Source organism: Ammodytes marinus (assembly GCF_949987685.1).
Source record: "Ammodytes marinus genome assembly, chromosome: 21".
In the NCBI taxonomy this organism is placed as follows: Eukaryota; Metazoa; Chordata; class Actinopteri; order Uranoscopiformes; family Ammodytidae; genus Ammodytes; species Ammodytes marinus.
Genome location: NC_137225.1, coordinates 8426409 through 8450967, shown reverse-complemented (window position 1 = coordinate 8450967; position 24559 = coordinate 8426409). Strand labels below are relative to the sequence as shown.

Below are 24559 nucleotides of genomic sequence, written 5' to 3'. Positions count from 1 at the left end.
AAACTAGTAAAATTGCAAGAGGGAAAAATCAAATTTATGTAAAAGAAATAAAAAAATAAAACCTGTAGAACGCAATATGCAATCGACTTTGATTGTTCCTGTGAGATTTCATTCTTGCTGTTTTGTTTCCAAATGTTACAAAACGTTTTTATAAACATCACCCTTTAGTTATTTTTTTAATTCGCCCCTTGCATCAACCTGAAAACATGTACAGTAGGCAGCCTGAGCCGATAGAAGAGAAGGCTTTGGGGGAGCGCTTGCTGAGGGGAAGAGGCAGTGACCCCGATGTTGCAGCAGCAGCATCGTTGGAGGCGGAAGCAGCACTAGGCTTGTTTACAGGCTTAAATAAGTGATACGCTAAACAAAAAGTTATGTAAGTCGGTTTGGATAAAGTAGGAAGTGAATGAGCTTTTGCGCACAGCATTTAATATCCGAAAGAACCAAGGGCGTAGGATTATATAGGGACGGTAGGGTCCCGACCCTACCAAAATCCAGCCTCTACTGTGTAGTCCCTACCAATAATACACCCGCTGTCCGTATTGTTTAGGCAATAATTATAGTACACAAAGGGTTAAAAATCAGTCTCTGCTAGAAGTCCCGCCTCTAAACAACTATCGCGCTTTGATTGGCTGTAGCGGTTTCTCGCAAACCTATATTCAACCTGATTGGCCGTCCCCGCTGTCACTCCATCTACTTGTTAAAAAAAAAAAAAAGCTACCGGCAATTTGCTAGTCCCAGACAGGAGGAGCAACAGGACGCCTCAGTGCATAGCTAATATCTGCATCTGCGAGTGTAAGTTCTGCCTTCGGTCACGTCAGCGAGACGGATTTTAATATCAGTGATGTCATTTGCAGTAACACTTATAATTGTGTGTGTTTTATGCTTGTGCGTGTGTGCGCGCGCGCTGTGCGTGCGTGCGTGTGTGTGTTTGTGTGTGTGTAGGATGTCGAAGAAACGAAAACTGGACATAATAGACTTCTTTGGAAGTGAACGTGTAAGTTAATTAAAATGTTATATATTTTAGAGCCATAACAATACTGATATTGATTATTAGTCAGCATAGGCTATAATGCCAAAGAGATCCGCATTTTAAGGTATAGGCCTACCATTATTTTCATGTTTTATTTGTGTGGAAAGGGAGCAATGGTTTAAAAAAAAATTTGGGATAAATAAACATTAATTAAATTTAATAACCTTTATTTTCCTTCAAGGTTTCCCTCTCATTTACAGTAACAACAAGCACATTGCAGATGCTCATGTGATTTTATACATATATATTTTGGGGGAATAAAACATAATAATTGTGTGAACATTTTGTCTACCCATGTATGTACCCGAATATATCTGTTCATATGTCATGCATCAACATACTTCTGTCAGGTGACAGACAGTGGAGAGACTGGAGGAGATAGAGGAGGAGAGACTAGAGGAGGAGAGACTGGAGGAGATAGAGGAGGAGAGACTAGAGGAGGAGAGACTGGAGGAGAGACTGGAGAGGATAGAGAAGGAGAGACTGGAGGAGATAGAGGAGGAGAGGATAGAGAAGGAGACAGAGGAGGAGATGCTGTAGAAGATGAAGGAGAGGCTAGAGAAGGAGAGGCTGGAGGAGATGGAAGAGAGGCTGGAAATTCACAGGTGAGGTTCAATAATGATTAATATGTTAGTCATGAGATTCAGTTGCACCAGAGTAAAGTTGAAAACTCTTCTAAGTTGACTCATTTTCTTTCATTAGTTGCTTTAACCTATAACATTACAGAATGCATATTCTCTTTTGATATTCAGATATACATTATAAACATGTTAATTAAGCCGATTTATTGATTTTTTTTTCAATTATCATTGCGAATACAAAAAAAACCTATCAACTTTAGGAAGCACTTTCATATCCCACGGACCCCACCAATGTCCAAATCAAACCTACTCCCTTGGAAAGAACAAGTTAACGTGTGAGAAAAGTCGCCGAGTAGCCTACTAACTGCCTTTGCAAAGGGGAGACTGCGCTCTGTGCACGTGATTGACGGTTCTTCTTCTTCTTCTTTTTGGGTTTTTTCTGGCGGACGGCAACCAGCTTCAGGTCGCATTACCGCCACCTACTATGTTGGAGTGTGAACCGGAGTTAACTACCCCTCTAACTAAATTCTCCCCATCAATCCTGTCACCCTCAAATATTTAAATAATTTCCCTACCCCCTCTTCAAATAAACTTTTTAAACTAAACTCCCCAATTCCCATTTCCCTTAGTTCCCCTTTTAATGTTTCCCGTACTTGTGTGTATTCCCTGCAATCCATAATGACGTGCCTGACTGACTCCTCTTGGTCTAAGCAGCTTCCACACCTGCCTGTAGGGTGTTTATTAATTAGATGCAGTGTCTTGTTTAACCCAGTATGCCCTACCCTCAATCTTGTTAAAATTTTCTCCTCTTTAGCACTCCTTTTAGTAATTTTCCTTATGTTCACCTTATCCTGAATTGAATAAAGATGCCTTCCTGTCACTTCTGTATCCCATTCACGTTGCCATTCTTTTATAACGTTTCTCTTAATTATATCCCTTATTTCTGATTTGCTAAATGAAATGTCCATTATGTTGCCCTGCTTCAATGACTGTTTTGCCAACGAATCCGCTATTTCATTCCCTTTAATCCCTCTGTGAGCTGGGATCCACAGAAATGCTATTATTACCCCCCTTCTTTTAACTCTAATCAATGTTTCATATATTTCATGCACAATATCTTGTCTGCTGTTGGAATGACATGTTTGCAACGATACCAACGCAGAACTTGAATCTGAACATATTAGAAACTTCCCTACGTTTTCCTGCTCTATCCTTTGTAGTGCTATCAGAATACCCAACAACTCCACTGTGTAAACTGATAAATGATGTGATGTTCTCCTATTGACCGAAATTTGAACTGATGGAATAGTGAATGCAAACCCTGTACTCCCTGTATCTGGATCTTTTGAACCGTCTGTGTATACTGGTGCATATGCTTGATACTGCATTTGGATCCTATTCTCCACTAACTCACCTATATTTCCAGAAAAGGTATGGATTTTCTCCAACAAACTTAAATCAATTGTGACAGATGGGAATAACCAAGGTGGTGTTCTTGAAATTGCTACTGAAGGACTGAATGATTTCTGATGTACCCCAAAATCCATAGCCACTTTCTCACTGGTCCATGCAAAACACAGTTGCTTAGCCCTGTCCCTCTCCCAGCATGGCTGCAGTACCTTTTTAGTTGGGTGTCTGTCCTCACTATGCCCTTGAAGGTTTGTCCAGTAGTTAGCTCTCAGCTGCTTCCTTCTAATGTGCAGCGGCATCTCCCCCATCTCTACCTGGAGAGCAGACACAGGGGTTGTTGTGATTGACGGTTGACCACAGGAAAGCAGGTGGCAGGGTTTTTCCTGGCTCAGAATGGGCCTTTGGGGGGTCAGTACGCGATCGACTTTTTTTGGGGTCGCGACAGTAAAGGCAAACGGTTTGTGTATTTTAAGAGGGGTGTTGGGTTGGGAGAGGGGAGTTTCTGTCCAGCTCAAGAGCATTTCAGTCAGCCTGTCAATCACTGCGTTACCATGGAGCTCACTGACGCTTATGAAATCACAATAAACAACCTGTAGATATGAAGTCAAAATACTAATAATGACTAGGCCTAACTGTTTAATACTTTAATTGTTTCTAATTGATCTAAACCATGGAAGAAGGTAGGGCTGCTCAATTATGAAAAAATCATAATCATGATTATTTTGAGTAATCACATTGTGTTATCACGATTATTAAAGACAGTTAATCATTGATTTAAGAACATTATGCATTTATTTTACTTTTAACAAGGTTTTTTTCTAAAAACACCATGACTTTGGACTTTAAACAAAGGCCTAATTGAACTGAAAACAGGGAGAATAGAAGTAGGCTAAATAAGTGAAACATATTTTTAATAATTTAATAAAAATATGTCAAAATAAAAATAACCAGTTGTAAATGGTGTTGATAGGGCACGTCTTTTGCTAGCATTAAATGTAAGGGCATGATTTATTTATGTCATGGAGCTGGCTGGATAGGCAGTTGCATTGTAGTGTTGACAGTTGTGGTGGCAGGAGTTAAGGAGCTTTAAACTTCCTGTGTTTTTATTCATTGATTGCTTGGTCATAGACCACTATGACTCGACTTAAAGTGAATAAACAAATTGGTCGGGATGTTTAAAGGTGCAGATCAGGTCGTATATCACTTTTCTTTCTCTCTCTCTCTGTCTCTCGGTCGCGTATGTCATGTTACTCGCGTGTCCGCGCGTGACAAATCTTGCACATTATTTTAGTTTGTTGTGAGTCTGAAGTGTTTTCAGACAACACAATTAGTTTTACCTTTATTCTCGTCATCTAGAAGTTTTTCAAAACACCCGGCAATGCGCAACATCTCCCTCGTAGCTACTCTCTGGACTAGCCGTTAGCGAAACTATCAGGTGAGGGAGGGGCCGAGCGGAGCTCACGGCTGAAAGGGTTTGCTGCATTTATAAGCCTGCATGCCCCGGCGAGCGGAACAATGATAGTTTAATAACGATTATCCCCGACCTGATTTCTTTTTTTACAACTGAGATTGCAAGTAATATGACTGGAATGGCGCGGAAATGAAAACACATATGGAGCCGTTTTAAGTAGATTTTTATTTATTTATCTATATATATAAAAAAAAACACTTTGGCGCTGAGGATTTTCCTTTGGCGGGCGCTAAAATTCCTTTGGCGGGCGCCAAAATTTTTGAATGCAGGAAAAACCCTGCGTGGTGATGCGATGATTGATTTTGGAGGCGGGCTCTCGCCGTGCCCATCCAATCAGAAGCTACGAATGGTAATGGTATATTATATACACATTTTTTAATTGGCTGAACAAATGTAAATACATTTCCCCAACCCTGGCAAGCGCCAGAATCGAGTGCTGAGTGGAGTGCCGGCAGCGTATGCGCAGGTGTTACTAAATTTTAAAATAGTGGTGATATTTCTCCATTCATTGATAAAATAACAGGGGGGATGGGAAGGGGGGATGGCCGATTTAGAAGGGGGATGCTTTTGCGATCTTTATTTCCAAGGGGGGATGCCATCCCCCCTCAACTCGAGTACTTTAAGACCAGGCTTAAGAATGGGCGTAGTTAAGACCAGGCTTAAGAATGGGCGTAGTTAAGACCAGGCTTAAGAATGGACAGTTAACATGACTCTGGTCTTGACTCTGACCCTTCATCTTCATCTTCCTCCTTGCTGCTGGTGGATGCTTTCATCCAGGAGAGCAGAGAGCTGCTCCCCTGGGCTGCCTGCTGTAGCTCCCTTTCTTTTGCCTTTTTAACCTCTCCTTTCTAGGCATTATACTGCAATTTGTAAATAAAAAGAGACCAACCATATAAAATAAGACTGCTTGGTTACATTACAACCAGGCACAAGGCTACTTTATCTGTTTGTCATTTAGCAAATAAATTACTGCATGTTTTGATTTGATTTGATTTGATTTGATTTATTAGGATCCCCATTAGCAACACACCGGAGTGAGAGCTAGTCTTCCTGGGGTCCGAAACATACAATATAGACAACAGACAATCACTTGTTTGACATTATGTCAAACCGAAATAGACAAATAATAACAACAATATTACACAACACTATGATTTAAAAACATCATAATTACAAATATAACAAAAGAAAATAAAGATAAGAAATCTACAAAAGGAAATGAAACATTTAAAATGTATACATTACATATGGACCAGATGTTTTTTTGCAGACTTTTTAAAGTTGTATTTGCTATTAATGCTAAAAGTAATGTTTTTTGGCAGTTCATTCCATAATGAAATTGATCTGTAAATTATAGTATTTTTAAGTACATTGGACCTTGGTCTAGGTAAAGCTAGATGTCCATTACTTGCACCTCTAGTGCTATGACAGTGTGTGTCAGACACACTAACTAAACCTTCAGCAAAGAAGGCAGGTATTTTGGTGGTTATGACTGACCTTAGGAACATCAAGAGATTAAGAGAGATCTTTTGTTTTACTATGAGCCATAAAAGGCTAGAATGCATTACATCAGTGTTAGTGAGAATGGAGCAGCTCAGTGCCAAACGGGCTGCTTTGTTCTGAGCTACCTGAAGTTTATGAAAGTCTTTTTTGTTTACCGATGACCAGATAATTGTACAATACTCAAGGTTTGACAAGACCAGAGCATGTACAACTTGTTTGATTATAGATGGTGTAAGATACAATGAACATTTTCTTGTCATGCCAATCCCTCGACCCATTTTTGCTACAATGTTGTCAATGTGAACTGACCAGGACAGTGAATCAACAATGGTAAGACCTAAGAGTTTTATCGTGTTAACTTGTTGAATTGGTGTACTACCTATAACTAAATTTAACTGAGGTTTTTTTGCCAGCATATATCTTGAGCCAAACACAATAGATTTTGTCTTTTCAGTGTTGAGAGCCAGTTTGTTCTCATTGACCCAGTTAAACACATAATTTAATGAAACATTCAAGCATGTGTTAATTATATAGCCTAAAGTAAACCTAAACAACACTAAATATTCAGCATACTGATAGATTCACATGCTGTACCAGTGACAAACTCCGCCGAAATTAGTTGTGTTCATCACGTCATATCTATTTTTTTTTTTGGGCTAGCTTGTTAAGCAGGACAGTCGGCTAATTTATGCTCAGCTGTGTGGCGCTGCATGATAGAGGCTACTTTAAAACAGAGACAGATAAATGCAAGTTATAGCTTGGCAACTGAGGCTTTGGGGGCAAACAATACACTCTTGACTCCATTCAATGTATGTGTTACCTCGCTGGTGGGGCAGGGCAGGCCGGGGAGTAGGTGTGTGTGTGCAGCAGCTGTGAACTGCTGCGGCAACGCGCCTCCGTTTGTGTCCACTCTGCGCGTTCACGTTGAAGTGTGTGCGGAGGAGGAGGAAGGGGGGCATATTTATTGGGGCATTATTGTCAAACGTTTTTAATCGTTGAGCATTTATAGATGATAATGTCGGCATGGGCCACATACACTGTAAAAAAAAAAATAAAAAAAAAGAACTTTCAGATTTTTTTTTTATTTTTGTATTTTCAAAAGGGCACTTGATTGGGCCAGGGGAAAAGGGCAGGTGCTTCAGCACCACTTCAGGTCTACCTGTGCACGCCACTGCTTTCAGACACCCCTGGGTCCGCACCTGTGTCCCAACCCCCCCCCCCCCAGTCATCACAGAATGAACAGCCCAATGGAGGGCACAGCGGACCCCACTACAGTAGTGCTGCTGCTAGCGACAGTTTAGTAGTCCATAGGCAGGCTATTTCTGCACGAGGAGCCCCGTTAGGCTCGCATGACCAGACACTGCGGGCCATTTTAGAGCAACAGAATCAGAAGATTCAGGCCTTGCATGACTGCATGCTTCGGGAGATACTGGCCCATTTACAACCACCTGGGCCAACCCCTACCCAAGTACAAGCACCTCCAGTTCCACCCCATGACCCTTTTGTAGTCCAGGAGACCAAGCTGGCAACCCCAGCCCACTATGACGGGCATCCAGGGAGGTGTAAGGGATTTATCACCCAATGTAGTTTAGTGTTTGAGTTTCGACCCTCTATGTTTAGCACCGACCGAGCCCGGGTCGCATACAGTTGTATTCAAAATAATAGCAGTGTGTTTAAAAAAGTCCTTATCATAGCTTTAATTTTAATTGCTGCCACTCTTCACCACTATGTAAATGTTTCAATTGTTTTTTTTTCTCTTCACCTGTTGTTGTGTATTTGATGTTTTTGCATTGAATATTGTTTATGTATTGTTGTTTTTCCTTTGAATTTGCGATGAACTCGACATCATTGTAAATGAGGGTCACCCCTCAATTGGTCTCTCGAGGATAAATAAAAGTTAAATGAAATTAAATTAAATTTCCAAACACGCAAATGCATTGGGGACATTGCACATTCTATTCTAAAAAGGAATATTAGACTGTTCAAAAAAATAGCAGTGTCTGCATTTTTCATTACAACTCAAACATTTACTGTATCAACTGAAAAATGCATGAAGATTTAGCTTTCCTATGAATCACTGAACTAATATTTAGTTGTATAACCTCAGTTTCTGAGAACTGCTTCACATCTGTGTTGCATGGAGTCGACCAATTTATGGCACCTGTGAACAGGTGTTTCAGTCTAGGACGATTGGACTACATTCCACAATTCCTCTGCATTTCTTGGTTTTGCCTCAAAAACAGCATTTTTGATGTCACCACATAGGTTTTCTATTGGATTAAGGTCCAGGGATTGGGCTGGCCACTCCATAACGTTAATCTTGTTGGTCTGGAACCAAGATCTTGTTCGCTTACTGGTGTGTTTGGAGTCGTTGACTTGTTGGAACACCCATTTCACGGGCATTTCCTCTTCAGCATAAGGCAACATGACTTCTTCAAGTATTCTAATGTAACCAAACTGATCCATGATCCATGGTATGCGATGAATAGACCCGACACCATAGTATGAGAAACATCCCCATAACATGATGTCTGTGCCACCATGCTTCACTGTCTTCAAAGTGTACCGTGGCTTCCTATTCAAGCCACAGTACACTTTCATCTTTCACTTTCACTTGCAGCTAGGTGGCTAGCGCGATATTTACCAACAGACGGGAACAGCCGGGGCTGTTATGTTTTGAACCGGAAGTACATCACACAGCTAAGTGCATACAGCCTTTTGCTTCTGGCTTTATAAACTGTTGTAGTTGCAGTATATATGGCCACAGGGGGGCGACAACTTCCATACTTTGATACCGGTTAAACTTCTCTTACTTTTTTGACTCATCATTATGGGTGGTTCAATTTCGCTTGGGTGCAGTTTAAAGAAACGTTACTACAAAAGAGTAATCTTTGCTTATGTTGAATTTAGTCTGGCAATAGTTCTTGCTCGACTAAACCTGATTAGTAGCCAACTGCTTATTACAAACAGTTACGAACCGTTAGCTTGAGCTAGTGAAGCTAACACATGTACCCTACTCCTCCTTCTAAAATGAAGTGTCGAACGTGTGCGCTCTGTCCATATAAAGGTGTTTTGTTGTCTGCTTTCATTCACAGATATTAACCGGTTTAGCACATTGATGCTTTGAAACGGTAAATACATTTTACAACGCGAGTTTAGTAACACAACCAACAAATGGTTTGTAATTACGCCTAGCGACCAGCTGGTTGTAATGATTGATGACCACAGGAGGGCGCCTGCACTCACGCTCTCAATGGATTTTTTTTTTTTTTTTTTGATATTTCATCATTTTTATTCCAAGGTTGTGGTTTCAAAACAATAAAACACCGTAAGAGCTAAACATAGAAAAAGAAAACAAAGTGTCAACGTAACTCTTCACTGAATGACAAGCTCAAATAACCTTCAATTACATAAAATTAATTATATTTAACTCTTTTTACCATAGCCATAAAACAATATCCATCCTAAATAATAGTGCACAATTACACATGAAATCTCAATGGACTTAACTGATTGAGAACTATTTGACTGACTCCATACGTTTCCGTAGGTGTAGTAATTCATTGTGGCCACAGGAGGGCAGTATAGAGGCGTACTTAAAAAGAGACATATGTCTAATAGAGACAAGTTCCCCTCACTGACAGGACCGGCGGTAGCCCACCCAATAAAACAAAAATTAAAATAAAATATATATATATATAATTTTTTTTAGGTGGAAGTCCAGACCCACTATCGGACGGACCTGTTCATTCGCTGTCCAAGAAAATGTAAAATAAAATTCAGACAATTAATTCATACTAAATAATATATCATTACCATGTATTGCTTCTAATTGTTTTATTGGGTGGGCAGGACAGCCTGCCTCCAAGTTACCCACCCGCTTATAGTGGTCACTGGTCAGCAGAGCCGGCCCGAGGCATAAGCGAAATGAGCTGTTGCTTAGGGTCCCGACTGCCATACAATAAAAGGAATGCAATGTTTTGGTAGATAGTTAATAGCTTAATAATTGAATCAGTTCATCTGGGAGGTAATCCGAGGTTAACTGATCACGTCACGTTCAAGTCCATGGCATGCACAGTGTATTGAGTTTATTTAAAAATATTTGAAAATGGGGCTGCCCTCAGTTGCCCATGCACTGTGTATAGACTATAGCCTATTTCAGCCTTGTCTGTGGAAAAAAGATAACTGGACAACAGAGTTCTTCTGCTTCGTTCCTCTCACTGCATTTAAATGAATTCATTATATTACAGAAAAATATGTCCCGTAAAAGAAAAAGAGCACCAAGCCCATCCCAGATGACCCTGCATAATATTTTATTTCAAATTGTATATTTCTATGGAAAATCCATGTGTCTTTCTTCAATAGCTTCTAATTCATCCGACCCAGTGTCTCCAAATTATTTGTCACACAAAATTCCTCAGATTTAGCCTCTTAATTTTCCTCTCAAAGTGCACCAGATTCATGCATTTCACTTTAAAAAGGTAAAAAAAAAATCTCCCTGGGAGGGGCTTACCCCCGGACCCCCCTAGCAGGGTCGTGACCTTGGCTGGCTACTATTTTCACCCAGCTGGACATCGGAGCCAATAGTGGAAAGACTATATATCTATATATACATAGTGTGTATAGCTCTGGACTACCACCATCCAGGTTGCCCAGTCCCAAAACTTTCTCTTCTATCAGCTCAGGCTTTCTACAGTTGATATTGCGATTAAAAAAAAAGATACATTATGTTGTATATAATGTATATTATATGTTATTCATAAACATTTTGGAAAAAAAACATGCAAGAATCAAATCTCCCTCACAGCAACACTCAAAGTTTATTTGCATATTGTGTTCTACACAATTCACAGTAAATGTGCCAAAAAGCAGACGCAGAGATCTTACAAGGGCAAAAAAATTCTGCTCGCGCGCTTCTGCACAGCGATACAAAAGTCCATGTGTTCCAAACTGAGGTTAATGTTTCACTAAATGCATTCACTGAACACATTTAGGCCTACCACAATTCAAGCATAATAAAACAGCCTTCAAAACATTGTGTATTTCAGATAAATGTTTCAATCGCTAACACGCTCACTGTAAGCAATTGCTGTTAATTTACGGCCAAATTTTAACACACATTTACTGTATTCATGTATTACGGTTCTTTACTGTACTTAGCAATGCATTGTGGGAAGGTCAATTTGAAAAGACAGCTCAGAAGCCCTTAACAGTATGATACAGTTTTAAATTACAGTACACTACAGTATTTTTGGGAAAGTGGGCGGGCAACGGCCTTTTTCAGGAACATTAGTTTGAAATGAGCCATTCCAGATAGGACAAACTTCGAAGGACATGTGCTACGCATCAACAAAAAGTCCAGCATTAGGTCTACTCTGCATTGATCGAGTGGAGCATCACATTTTAAGGTAATATTTTCCTGATCAATTATTTACTCTTAAAAGGTGGCTTAAGATAATGTTTGAAATTAAACTAATGCTCAGCAGCCTGTCTATCAAGTGAGTATGTGATTTTAGAATATTGTTTACCAGTGAGGATGAGTTAACTAGCTCAAACATTTATACTTAAGTGCATGTTAGAGTCCATGTGTGTTCAAACCTAAGAGTGTTGAGCATTAGTGAGTCTTTTTTTAGAGTAGAAGCCTAATGGTTGTTTTTAGCTAGTGGATAGCCTTTAGCTCCTTGTTAAGAGCTGATGCAGTGGAGCTGGTTATCATATCATGCCACCTATACATTTGAATTGAAGCCTAATATATCAACTGTTTCAAGTGTAATACATTGTCAATTTTGAACCCATAAAATAGTTAAATGTTTACAGTCAGTGTCTAATCTTTGACTATTCTGATTTCAGCTGCTTCAATGGTATAGCCTTAATCTGGAGAGAGGCACAAAGGCCATCCGGGGAACAGTTCCCTCCTAGGAGACATGGTGTGGGGGTCCAGAAGAAGTCAGCTACAGTCAATACACATGTATCAGGTCAGTGCGTTCTCTCTCATCTCTCTCTCTCTCTCTCTCACTACTCCACTTTTGATGGAGTGATGAAGCAACATTTAGTCACAACAGACTTCATCATCTTTTTCAGCATGGACTCAGAGTTGTTTCTGTAAATTCCCAATTCTAGATATATTTTGACAATTTTTTTGTTGCTGTTTTACAGTCTCAACACTGGATCAAATCAAGATGGAGGAGCAATGACAGCAAGGTAATGGTCATCTCTACCCGACCCAGAAGACTCCTCTCAGATACCAGCAGTCTACAAACACCCAGACTCTTTCTGAAGCTAAGAATGCTCCTATCTCACAAGACTCTTTAAGAGGTAAATGACAAGCCTACCTCAAAGGACTATTTTAAGAGGTAAACCACAAGGCTTCCATGAGTTTCCCAAATGATCATATAGATCAGGGGTGGCCAACCTGTGGCTCGCGAGCCGCATGCGGCTCTTTGCCTTGCTTCGTGCGGCTCTTCAGTTCCAACACAGTCTCACACTGGAAACGTCACAGTGCGACTGTGGTCCACGTCACATTCCCGTCTGTCACTGACGTGAAATTCACGTTTTCCGTCGTCTGCTGACGTCGAGCGGGTTCAATTCACTACAATGTACTGCCATACATGGATGTTTGACGTTGTGAGCATCTTTCCTATTGGATAGTTTTTAGGAAGATTTTCTGAGAAAATGGCGGACATTCTTTTTATTCTGGGTGGAAAATATGATATTTTAGTAAAGTTACGCCATTAAAAGTGTTTGTGTAAACATTTTTAGCGAGAAATGTGCATTCCACTTTCATAATCTTTGCCCGGTGAAAGTGTAGGATGTTTGGTTTGATAGTTATGACGAAGAATATTTCGCTATGTAATAACATGGTTGCTATAATGGTTGCTATGGACGCTGAGATCAGCAGCTCGCATGCTGCTTGAATCATGGCGGACAACGCTTCTCCTCTCATCGTCACCAGCGCATTTCAACAGGGATATTTTTCATGACTTTCAATCTACCGGTAATGTATTATAGTATTTTGTGTCGTGCTAAAATGCACGTTATTCTTTTCTGTACTCATGGAAGCAGAGAACAGCAGCTGCATTGTTCTTTTCCTAGTTTTTATTAGTTCACAAACTCAAAATTACTCTTTAAATGCAAAAGGTGCTATGTTTGATCAATTGGCCCAATTTAATTTTATAATGGCACCCTTGTGAGTATGTATTGTGTTTTTGTGATCGTTGGCGGTCCTGTCTGATTGCATTTCGTTTTATAATCTGTTAAATGTGCATAGCATTATCTCTGATTATGATTAATTTTTTTAACATTCCTCTAGCTTAATAATCCATCGTTACCGTTTATTTTTCGCTATTCTACCACGAGCGGGGCTCCTATTAACTGAACGATCGCTCTCTATTTATCTGTAAACCTTTTTTTTTTTTTTGGTGAGAGCTGATTGAGAGCAGTAGCCTAATGTTGGCTAAAAGAAAATAAAGGGTTTTGCTTAGTTGCTAACACTTTAACAGTTGCCTTATTGCAAAATGTTATTCATGATTTATTTATTTTATTTTAATATGGCAATTTGCGATTTTTTTGTCGTTATAGCCTTTGTTAGGCTACATATGTTTGAAGGTAATTAGCTTACATTTTATTCTCCGAGTAGTTTGGGATGGATTCACCATTACACATGTTTATGATGACATTTCTAGCCAGAAATGTGCACTTTACTCTATTATGGTTTCAATGATTTCAATGCAGAATGGGTGCTGTAGAAGTACCGGTAGGGGGCGATAATTAAATGTCAATATCAACAACTCCCCACAGGCCCCATGAAGAAGAAACCAGAGCAGCACAGAGGCTGTATCCCATTACAGAGACCACGCACTTGGTAGGACGCGGTCTCGCGGTCTATGAAGGCTACAGCCTATGAAGGCCGATTTTAAGGCCGATTACAAGGCCAACGAGCCTCGTTAAACGAGACAGTCTCCGCAGGTCTCCGTTTACGAGCATTTCCGGTTCACGTAACAAGCCGTTACCTTGCGTGACAACTCGTCGCTCCTGTGCTGCCTAGCAACCCTGATTGCTGCCAACGGAGACAGCCCTGTCAATGGAGGAAAAAAGAAAAAGAAGTTGCCTACCAGACGAAAAGAAAAAAAAGTACAAGAAAAAAAGAAAGGAAGATAAAAGTTAAGATGGAGCAACACGTTGCTGTTTTGTTATTTTTATTTTTATTTTATGCCATCTCTGAAAAAAACGCAATGAATCTTGGGATATGTTGGGCCACGAAGGATACATCTGATGCAGCCTTCAAAACCGTGAAAGGAAGGCTGCATTTCTCGGCCGCATATGAGGAGCCTTGCAAGGAGCCTTGCAAACGGGACAGCCTTTGCGCGCCGCTATGACGCAATCGGTCTTCAAATGCAGCCTACGGCTGTGTCTTGATTCAGAGACCACGCACTTGGTAGGACGCAGTCTCGCGGTCTATGAAGGCTATAGCCTATGAAGGCCGATTTTAAAGCCGGTTTTAAGGCCAACGAGCCTTGTTAAACGGGACGGTCTCCGCAGGTCTCCGTTTACGAGCATTTCCGGTTTACGTAACAAGCCGTTACCTTGCGTGACGACTCGCCGCTCCTGTGCTGCCTAGCAACCCTGATTGCTGCCAACGGAGACAGCCCTGTCAGCGGAGGAAAAAAGAAAAATAAGTTGTCTACCAGACGAAAAGAAAAAAAAGTACAAGAAAAAAAGAAAGGACGATAAAAGTTAAGAAGATGGAGCAACACGTTGCTGTTTTGTTATTTTTAATTTTATTTTATGCAATCTCTGAAAAAAACGCAATGAATCTTGGGATATGTTGGGCCACGAAGGATACATCTGATGCGGCCTTCAAAACTGCTTCAAAACCGTGAAACGAAGGCTGCATTTCACGACCGCATATGAGGAGCCTTGCAAGGAGCCTTGCAAATGGGACAGCCTTTGCGCGCCGCTATGACGCAATCGGTCTTCAAATGCAGCCTACGAGGCCGGTTCCAAGACCGCAACCCCTGAATCAAGACACAGCCTACGTAGGGTGCAACCCCTGAATCAAGACACAGCCAGAGAGCTGGGGGTCTCAGGGCAGATATAACCTCCTCACACCTGGGCTCAATCAGCCAATCAGTGCCACACACACCTGATTGCAGTGAGGGAATCAGTCACCATGCTCAAAGAGGCGAAAGATTCCGTGTCCTCACAGGCTTACTTTGGCAACTGACTGCACACTCCCACAAAAGTATAAAAAGAGGGATTGGTGGCATTTACTTTCATCAAAGCTGCAGTCCATCAAAGGAACGTCTTGAAATCATTAACAGAGGTAAGATATTCTTTTTGAAATGATTTCAGTAAGCAGTGCTAAACTAATATGGGAGAAAATACTAATTTAATCTGAGTTGGTATAATAAGTTTTTCCATTTCCTTTCTTATTGTGTTAATTTTTATACATTAGTTTTTTGGAGTTAAGTTTTAGTGATAGTTAACCTAATCGGGGTGACTGTTGGTAGAGTGGGTTGGCCAATGATCCAAGGGTTGGTGGTTCGATCCCCGCCCGCCCACCTGTGTCATGGTTGTTGTGTCCTTGGGCAAGACACTTCACCCACCTTGCCTCGTATGAATGTGGTTGACTGCTGTATGTTTGAGGTGGTGGTCGGAGGGGCTGTTGGCAAGGAATGGCAGCCACGCTTCTGTCAGTCTGCCCCAGGGCAGCTGTGGCTACTATCGTAGTTTACCACCACCGGTATGACTGTGTGAGTGAATGGAACCTGGAACTCTGTAAAGCTCTTTGAGTCCTTAGGGAATAAGGTGCTATATAAATCCAATCCATTATTATTAATCAGTGCTGGGAATGGTTTAACTAATATTGTCTCCCCATAAGGATTCTTCAGCTTTCTGGGGTGAAAATGGTGGATTATGAAGTGACCGTATCCACTGTGGATCGTGAATCTGCCACTACATTTAACGATGTCTACATCAAGCTGGTTGGCACAAATGGGGGGAGCAACCGCGAGTGCCTCAGGAACGATGGATCTTTTTGCCAAGGAAAGGTAAGTCTGAAATATCTCTCTTTTAGTGTATAACACAAATCCTCAATTTTGGTAGATTATAGGCACATTTAATTCCACTTCAGAGAAGCGGATGTTAACCCTCACCATCTCGGGCTAATATGTACAGCAACAGGATGCAGTTCATTGCCCAAAAAGTAAAGTGTTCTCTGCATGTGTATTTGTACATGTATAATTTAAAGACGTGCAGCATAATTCCAACCTAATCTGCATAAGAATCACTTCAGGTACAAAGACAAAGATGGCATGCATGCCACTCCGCAACCAAGGCGCTTCAACTATAATTTGTGTAACAAATTTGTATTTGCACTGGTTGCCTGGTTTGCATCTGCACATAAACGGAGCACAGAGCCTCAGTCACCTCTCTTTGTCCATCTGCAGGAGTCTAGTTTTACCGTGTCCTGCCCTACCTCCATTGGAAAGCTGGTCCTGATAGAGTTGGACATACGGTCTGTCCCACCGATTCCTTTCTACCGCTGGTTACCTGCCAAGGTGGTAGTGAAAGTCCCTGACGAACCCACCTACAACTTTCCCATCTACCGCTGGATCACCGACCGTGAGGTGCACCGTTTTAAAGAGGGGACAGGTGTGTGTGTGTGGTTCACTGCCTAAAGAAGAACTGTAGAAAGACAATTTATGCAAGATGGCTATAAGGAGAATATTAATGCTAACATACTGTAGCTATCAACAATTTTTAATCCTCGCTGTGGTTTCTTTTTTAAGCTCTGAGAGTCTTTGATGAGAACCATAATCTTGGCAAGTACTGTCGGGAGGAGGAGCTGAGGCAGCGAAAGAAAGACTATCGGTGAGACCTCAGAGCTTACAGGCCTATTAATTTTTAGCTTCATGCATCCCAAAACTAACCTGCATTTAGGCCTGCTCCCTCTTTGGTTGATTGTATTTGTGGATTATGATGATGAATGAACCACCATGTGACATTGTAACACCTGCTTGAGTTTATTCAAATATATATAATACTACAACACTATATAGAATGTGCATGCTGCCCGTCTCCGACCGCTAACCCAGCATCCGCGGCGCCCCCTGTCAGCCCGGCTCGAAGTGAACTCTTTCTGAAGATAAGTCCCAAGTTTGGGTCTGATTGGACAGTTGGTCAAAAGGCCCCCTCTTGTGAAGACATTTTCGTTAATGGCGGCCATGTTTCTTGAGCTATCTCGCTAAAATGTTATACACATGTGTATGTCGGTCCACTAAGGCTGTGTACCAAATTTGGTAGTGATAGGTTGGAAACCCATGAACTACATTACACATGACTGTATTGCAGTTTATTCAAATGAGGTCAAATCTATAATGGCTGACCTTTATGGTCCGAGAGACTTGTTTGTTGAGCATCATAAGCTGTACTTGTGTAAAACATTCCAAGTCAATTGGAGCAAGGGGGCGTGGACCAAACCTTGCATTTTTTTTTATGGCTATGGTTTTTTGTGGCGCCCCATATAGGTTGGGCTCATAAAGCTTTTGGAAACATGCTACCACCTGTGTTATGCACATATACACCAAGTTGTATGATGACAGGCCCAATGGTTAATGGGGTATGGCCAATTAGCTGCTAAGCCCAGACATTTTGGTGCTGAAATATTAAAATTTGAAAAAAGTGTACTTAAATAACAGTATTTCAGCTCAAGCACATTATCTTAACATTTTTCTAGGAGGCCCTATATGGTCCCACAGGCGTTTTTGTAGAGCAGCTGGACCTGGGTGAGAAATTTCAAGTCAGACGGATTTATGGTGTGAGGAGGGACTATCAAACTTTTCGGGGCCAAATAACAGTGCCAACATGCGGAGGACTGCTTAGAAAAAGTAATGGCACACGATTCCCGGTGGGGGAGGAGTACATTCTAGGTGCAACAGTGCAGGAGGAGTTGCAACTCAAACTTTGGCGGAAAAATAATGAAGCCTGAGGAATATTAATATTTGCATGCCTTTGTTATTCTCGGGCGTGCACATAATAACATGAACATATTACGTTTGCATTCTCCAAATGAAAACTGCAGATACACTGATAAGTGTCTCACCACTCTTTTCTTCTCTATGTATCCCAGCTGGGATGTGTACAATGATATAGAGGGAATACCCCACAACATGAAGGCAAAGAAGGATCGGAAGTATCCTCTGCCTCCTGAAGTCACATTTTCATTCATCAAGGCTGGAGAGTTTGACTACACTTTGAAGAAAGGGTGAATTCCTCATCTATCTCTCTATCTCTCGCTATACACAATTTGAGGCATCATTATAAAATTATTCCTCCCTTTTAGGTTAAAGAAACTAAACCTAAAAGCCCTGATGGGTTGCACGGACGACTGGACTGATATTAGAACTTTAAAACGGGTGTTCTGCGACAAACGGACAAAAATATCAGGTACTGTAATAAGGTTTAATGTCATTCTTGACATTGTATGCATAATAGTACACACTTAATTTTATTCTTTCAGATACTCAATGGCATTCCATTATGCGACATAAAAAATATTGTAAGTGTTTTTGTTCCTTAGCTAAGATAAGTAATTTGGTTTACTAAATACTAATTTGTCTATTTTAAAGAAGGATTTGAATGTATGGAAACATTTAGAAGTTTCCTAGTTGTAGGTTTTGCTCAAGGGAAAACGAGTAACTTTTTCCAATTTCACATGCATTGTATCAGCTACTAACAGTGGTAGAGAAATATATTCTAGCTCAAACTTTGAAACCCAATGAACTTCAACTCTGTTCTTTTTCCAGACTATGTCCAGGAACATTGGAGAGAGGATGCCTTTTTTGGCTACCAGTACCTGAATGGTGCCAACCCCATGTTGATCCGACGTTGTTCAACACTACCAGAGAACTTCCCAGTCACTGAGGGCATGGTGTCAATCAACTTAACTGAAGAAATGCGGGTATTTTTCTTTTGATAGTATACTAGTTTAACTTCCAAACTCCTGTCATTCACATAACACTATTGCAGGTCCAAGTTTAGCTTGACAGGTGAAACTTACATTACAAGTCAAATTTAGAATAGCATGGTTCATTTGCACAAGTTTACTTCAATTATGTTATGTGCACACTATGTGTTATGAGTCAAATCATTTATCATTTGCACTAAAATTTCAAACAGGAAGGCAACATATTCCTGTGCGACTACAAGTGTTTGGATGGACTGCAGGGAAACATCATTAAAGACGAGAGGCAGTACTTGATGGCTCCCCTCGTGCTTCTCCACAAAACACCTGATGAGAAGAAAGGATATAAATTGATTCCGATTGCTATTCAGGTGAGATTAGAACTCGATTATAGCAAAGAGTAAATATGTATTGAAACTGAGTATGATGGAGTTGACAGATGATAGATAAGACAGAAAAAACATTAATGAAGAGTATACATTAGAGAAAAAGCACCCTTTAAAGTATTTTCATTGCCATTACCAACATGAGGCAACCTCCTAAATGTGCACTTTGTAACTTTGGGTGTGTGAGGGAAGTAAACAAACTTCACTCACAAGAATATTGGATCTCTGGAAGACTGTTAGAAATTAGAAAGCTTCCTGAAAAGTCACTGTTTCACAGTTGTTTACAGCAGCCTGACCCACAGTTTTGATTTAAATCATATTCTAGTCGTGCGTTTGTTTTCAAGTTCCTCAAAAATAACAGAGTTGAGTTATAATGGAATTATTAAAAACTAAGAATTATACAGTATGTAGAGTAAATATGTTTTGTAAACAAACTGCAGGCTCCGCAAATGTAAACAAATCCCCCTCATCTGAATCTACTTTAAGCAATAAGTATTGAAACAACAGCAACAACCTTAAATATTTTAGACAAATCCTGTTAATGGATTGAATGAACAACATCCCACTTCCTTTTCCTGCAGCTGAAGCAGACTCCAGCAGAGGACAATCCCATCTTCTTGCCTACTGACACTGAGTATGACTGGTTGTTGGCCAAGGTTTTTGTGAGAGGTGCAGATTTCAGCGAGCATGAACTCAATGTCCACCTGCTGCGCACTCACCTGCTGGCAGAAGTATTTGCAGTTTCACTGCTGCGCAATGTGCCCATGGTGCATCCACTGTACAAGGTAACTGCAAGTTTTTCACCGTGCTAAATGGCATGAATACATCAAGATTCCTGACTTTGTTAAAAAGTAATAGTGTCAATACCGGAGTTCCTTTTTCCCCCCAGCTTCTCATACCTCACACTCGCTACGTTCTGAACATCAACATGTTGGCTCGAATGCTTCTCATATCTGATGGAGGAACTTTCACAAGGGTACGAGAAGACCAATGCCCTCAATGGACAACTGTCTAAACAATGTTGTTGTTTATTACCATGCATAGTATTCAGCTCTTACAATATCCCTTACATGTTTGACTGTTCCCTAGTTTGCAGCTTCTGGTGGAGAGGCTATGATCACCATCCTGCAGAGATCACTCTCCTCAGTGACCTACAGATCTCTCTGTATACCAGATGACATTGCTGACCGTGGGCTCCAGGATGTGCCAAACTACTACTACAGGGATGATGGACTCAAGCTTTGGGATATCCTTCACGGGTATAATAGGCACTTTCTATTGAGTTTTAAGTACATTTAGTTTGAAAACTATACAGTCTAAAGTCTTACACTGTGAGATTAGAACACATTTAAAGGCAGTGAAGAATTCAAATAAAAAAATACAGTGCTCTTTGCACAACATGTAAATGTAATTAATCTGACAGGGTGCACCAAAAAGGATTAGAGACCAAATGTCATCTGATCGCATTCCTCGCCAAATAGCGTCTTACAAAGGAATGTCTTGCCCCCGCAGTGTACATGACACATTTATATTTAATCTAGGAATTTGGTTTAGGTTGTGTTGACACCTAATAGTCCACTTCTTTGGTGTGCACCAGTTGAGAGGGGATACATAGTTTTGATTTTGAGATGATTCAGTTCGCGTTCACAAAGGCAAAACTCAAATGGACTATACATTGTTAACTTAAAGCTGCAGTTGAGAGTTTCAGCCGTTGGGAGCCGTTGGGATCCCAACGGCTGTTTTCCCAACGCTATACCTGCTGCAGCTCCTCCCTCCGAACGACAGCTAAGCGCGTTCATGTTGCACCCAACGCACCTAGTGTCTCCCCCCCATCCCCGATATATTTATTCCCCTAATCAACCTTGGCCGACCCGACACAACAGCGATCATGTCCGCACAAAAACAACAACACGGCCAACAATTGTGCCAAAAGACAAATTAACAGCAACTGAACGGAACAAATAGCCTTAAAACAGCATTGCAGATTCACACAAACAGCAAGGGAGCACCATACCAAACACATTTACGCTGAGCACCATTGTGTGCACGGCAGTACAAAATAAAGGCAAGTAGTCTACATTACCCTACCTGGCTGTGACGGGACCGTGGCTGGCGTAGATAAACACCGGTGCTTCGTTGTACTTTTCGTGAAAGTTCCCCGGACTTAGCAGTTATGTTTCGGTTCATTATATGGAGGTGGTGGCTGCACACAACCGGGTGAGTTAACTAATGCTATCCGACCGGTGCTAACTTGGTTTATCAGCTAAAGCACAGCCAAAGGAAGCCCATTCTCCTGGCTCACTTTCCACACGTCTTCTAACCCCGAGCGGCTTCATACAGCAACAGCCGCCTGACTACATTTCTTCCTCGGTGTTTCTCAGTCTCTGTGTACACACTGTCCTCCCACCGTGTTAGTTGTTGGTATCCGGGGAATGGTAAATTGAGGGTTTGTTGCATAGATAGTATAGTATAGATAGTTCGTTGGTGAAGACATTGCTATTCGCTGTCTGCCGTAGTAGGGCCAAACAGTAATTTCAGACTGCTAGGGTCGCGAACGCTCACGCAACTGACGCATCAACGTCGTTGCCAAGTGAACGGACAGTCCCACAGCCAATAAGAACGGAGTATCTGAGCCTCGCTCTGATTGGTCAAAATTAACATGAGCGGTGGCAATTTTGGGGGGCAGCACACAGAGGCAGGGGGTAGCAAAGTAATGAAAAAATATTTTCAGACCACTTCACCTACATATAGCTGAATGGCTATTATGACCGTTTTGCCAAATATTACAGTGAAAAAACTCTCAACTGCAGCTTTAAGTCACATGCATGGAAATGCTGTCAGACCGTTTGGTGAGTGCAAATGCAAATCGCTCGCAATTTCTACCATCTACTAACCGGCCCGAGACCACCTCTTTCAAGTGGAGTCCGGGTTGTTTAGTGCGCACCAGAGTCTCGGACTGCGTTCAAACAAACCCAAATACCGTATTAAGGGCTTAAACGTTCCAAGATTAATTTCAACCGCAATAAACAAAGCTGGTGTGAACACGCCCTTACTGAACTTACTGTATGTTCATTTCTTAAAGGTTTGTGCATGGAGTGCTCAGCTACTACTACAAAAGTGATGGTGAGGTCGCGCAAGACACTGAATTGCAGGATTGGATCTCGGACATTTTTGAAAAAGGATTCCTTTCCCAAGAATGCACAGGTGGGTTTTAAAGAAATCCTCAATCATTGATGATGATAAATGTGCTTATTAAGATTTCATTATGTTATTATAATGCAAACATGAGTCAAATGTCTTCATCTAGATGTGTTAATGTGCAGTTTATTCCCTGTAATTATCAGGAATTCCACAGAGACTCACCTCCGTTGCTGAGATGGTCAAATTCATCACCATGGTGATCTTCACCTGCTCAGTACAGCACTCGGCTGTAAACGCTGGACAGGTGAATCCATTTAATTTACTGGGACGATCAATTTGAATGTTACTATTGATGTTGAATGGAATGGTGTTTTCTCTGAAGCGGAGAGAAATGAATAAATCCTGAAAGAAACAATACCATCCAATTGCATGCAGTGCTATTTGAAATGCACGCCCAGGTGCCGCCCCTTGAGTTGGGAAGGTATATTGATCGTGGCCAGACCCTACATCGTTCTAGATGTGGGTCTGGATTTCGAGGCTAGTAAACATTTGCTAGCTAGCACAAAACACAATGTACTGAACATGTTTGATGGTCATAATAAATAAAACCAAGTGTAAGAGAAAAGGATATTTTGATGTGAGATAGCCAATGTGAAAAGTCACCAAAGCTGTCCTGATGTCAGTATTCATGTCTAAACCAAATCTAATGGCAATCTAACAAAAGGTTGTCGAGATATTTCATTAAACTAAAATGTTTACCTTAATCATGGTGCTGGTGGAAAAAGTCAGGGAATCGCCAATTTCAGTAGCATCCATCCCTGCGGGCCATGAACGTTCCAATCCAAATTTACTGGCAATACATCTCATAGTTGCTGAAATATTTCTGTGTAGGAAAAAGTACTGAAACGATTGACCAATAGATTGACATGGCAGGGCTTCAAACAAGTATTAGTAACAAGTCTGTTAATCATTTATTCATTGCAGTACAACTATGGTGGCTGGATGCCCAACAGTCCCATCACTTTGAAACTTCCTCCACCAACCACAAAGGGGACAACAAGCGAGGACACACTGCTGAAGACTCTCCCTGACATCATGACAACAGCGAATGGCAATGCCGTCGTTTGGCTACTCAGCAAGCAGTCCTCTGACATGGTGAGCGCCAAATCCCTAATGAAAAATTACAAGTCACATTTATATTTAATTTGTGTAACATAGGTTATTATTATACTATCCTATTTTAGCCACAAAAGGTTCCTCCAACTGTACACGGTTTTGCCAATAGTTTATGTTTGATAAATGTGTCTCTGATCCCATCAGGTCCCTCTCGGCCAGTACCCGGAGAACCATTTCACTGAGGAGATTCCCTGCAACGAGATAAAGGCTTTTCAGGGAAAGCTTGAAGAGTTAAGTTCAACCATCAAGGTCAGAAACGAGGGTCTGGAAGTGCCCTACACATACATGGATCCAGAAGTGGTCGAAAATAGTGTGACCACTTAAAGATGGTTGGGGCACCCCAGTGGCTCACCTGGTAGGGTGTGTATAATTAAGGCTGAGTCCTTGTTTCAGCGGTCCGGGTTTCACTCCAGCTCAGACCCTTTGCTGCATTTCATCCTTCTCTCTCTCCCCATTTCTATTCTGCACTGATATATCAAATAAAGGTGGCTTTAAGTCAGCTGGTAGAAGCGTGGAGGCAAAGCACACAGACAGCTGCCCACCTTCCTCTGCACCCAGACCCAGTCGGGCTGTTCAGTTTGCTCTCTGTAGTGCTGTATGTTTAATATCATTCTTTCCTGAACCCACTGGTTGTTACTGGCTGTTGCTATCTGTCTTACCTTCTTATATACTACATAAGGGCCCGTGTCCACCTAACGCCTTTTTCCAGCGTTAAACGCTGGCTGTGCGCTCGGGAGTGTGTCTACTGAGCGTTTTTTACAACCGGTTTTTTCGACCGCTTTTTTCAAGCGTTTTATGAGCTGGGAGAGAGAGTGCTGTGATCGGGGGAGAGAAAATGCTGATCGTCACCTGTCAGTCAGACCTATCAACACTGGTTTAACTGTTTAGGTTTGCTGT

The 24559-nt window shown here is 41.3% G+C and overlaps 1 protein-coding gene across 1 annotated transcript; it reads left to right on the top strand.

Annotated features, from left to right (window-relative positions):
- Positions 1–15879: 15879 nt before the first annotated feature.
- Positions 15880–24115, top strand: LOC307267650 (polyunsaturated fatty acid lipoxygenase ALOX15B-like). The gene is made up of 14 exons (XM_080050034.1): positions 15880–16044; positions 16444–16648; positions 16786–16867; positions 18126–18260; positions 18339–18442; positions 18802–18956; positions 19175–19330; positions 19927–20130; positions 20235–20321; positions 20435–20604; positions 22428–22549; positions 22690–22790; positions 23471–23641; positions 23807–24115. Exons 1-14 carry the CDS (start codon positions 15901–15903, stop codon positions 23984–23986), a joined length of 2016 nt encoding a protein of 671 aa, XP_079906160.1. The 5' UTR covers positions 15880–15900; the 3' UTR covers positions 23987–24115.
- The last annotated feature ends 444 nt before the right edge of the window (positions 24116–24559 follow it).

Bases quoted from the DNA above. Each gene is read 5' to 3' on its own strand.
- LOC307267650 (XM_080050034.1), top strand. From the start codon at position 15,901: ATGGTGGATTATGAAGTGACCGTATCCACTGTGGATCGTGAATCTGCC. The intron at 16,649-16,785 runs GTGTGTGTGTGT...TTCTTTTTTAAG, and splicing joins CCGTTTTAAAGAGGGGACAG to CTCTGAGAGTCTTTGATGAG. The intron at 20,322-20,434 runs GTACGAGAAGAC...ACTGTTCCCTAG, and splicing joins ATGGAGGAACTTTCACAAGG to TTTGCAGCTTCTGGTGGAGA.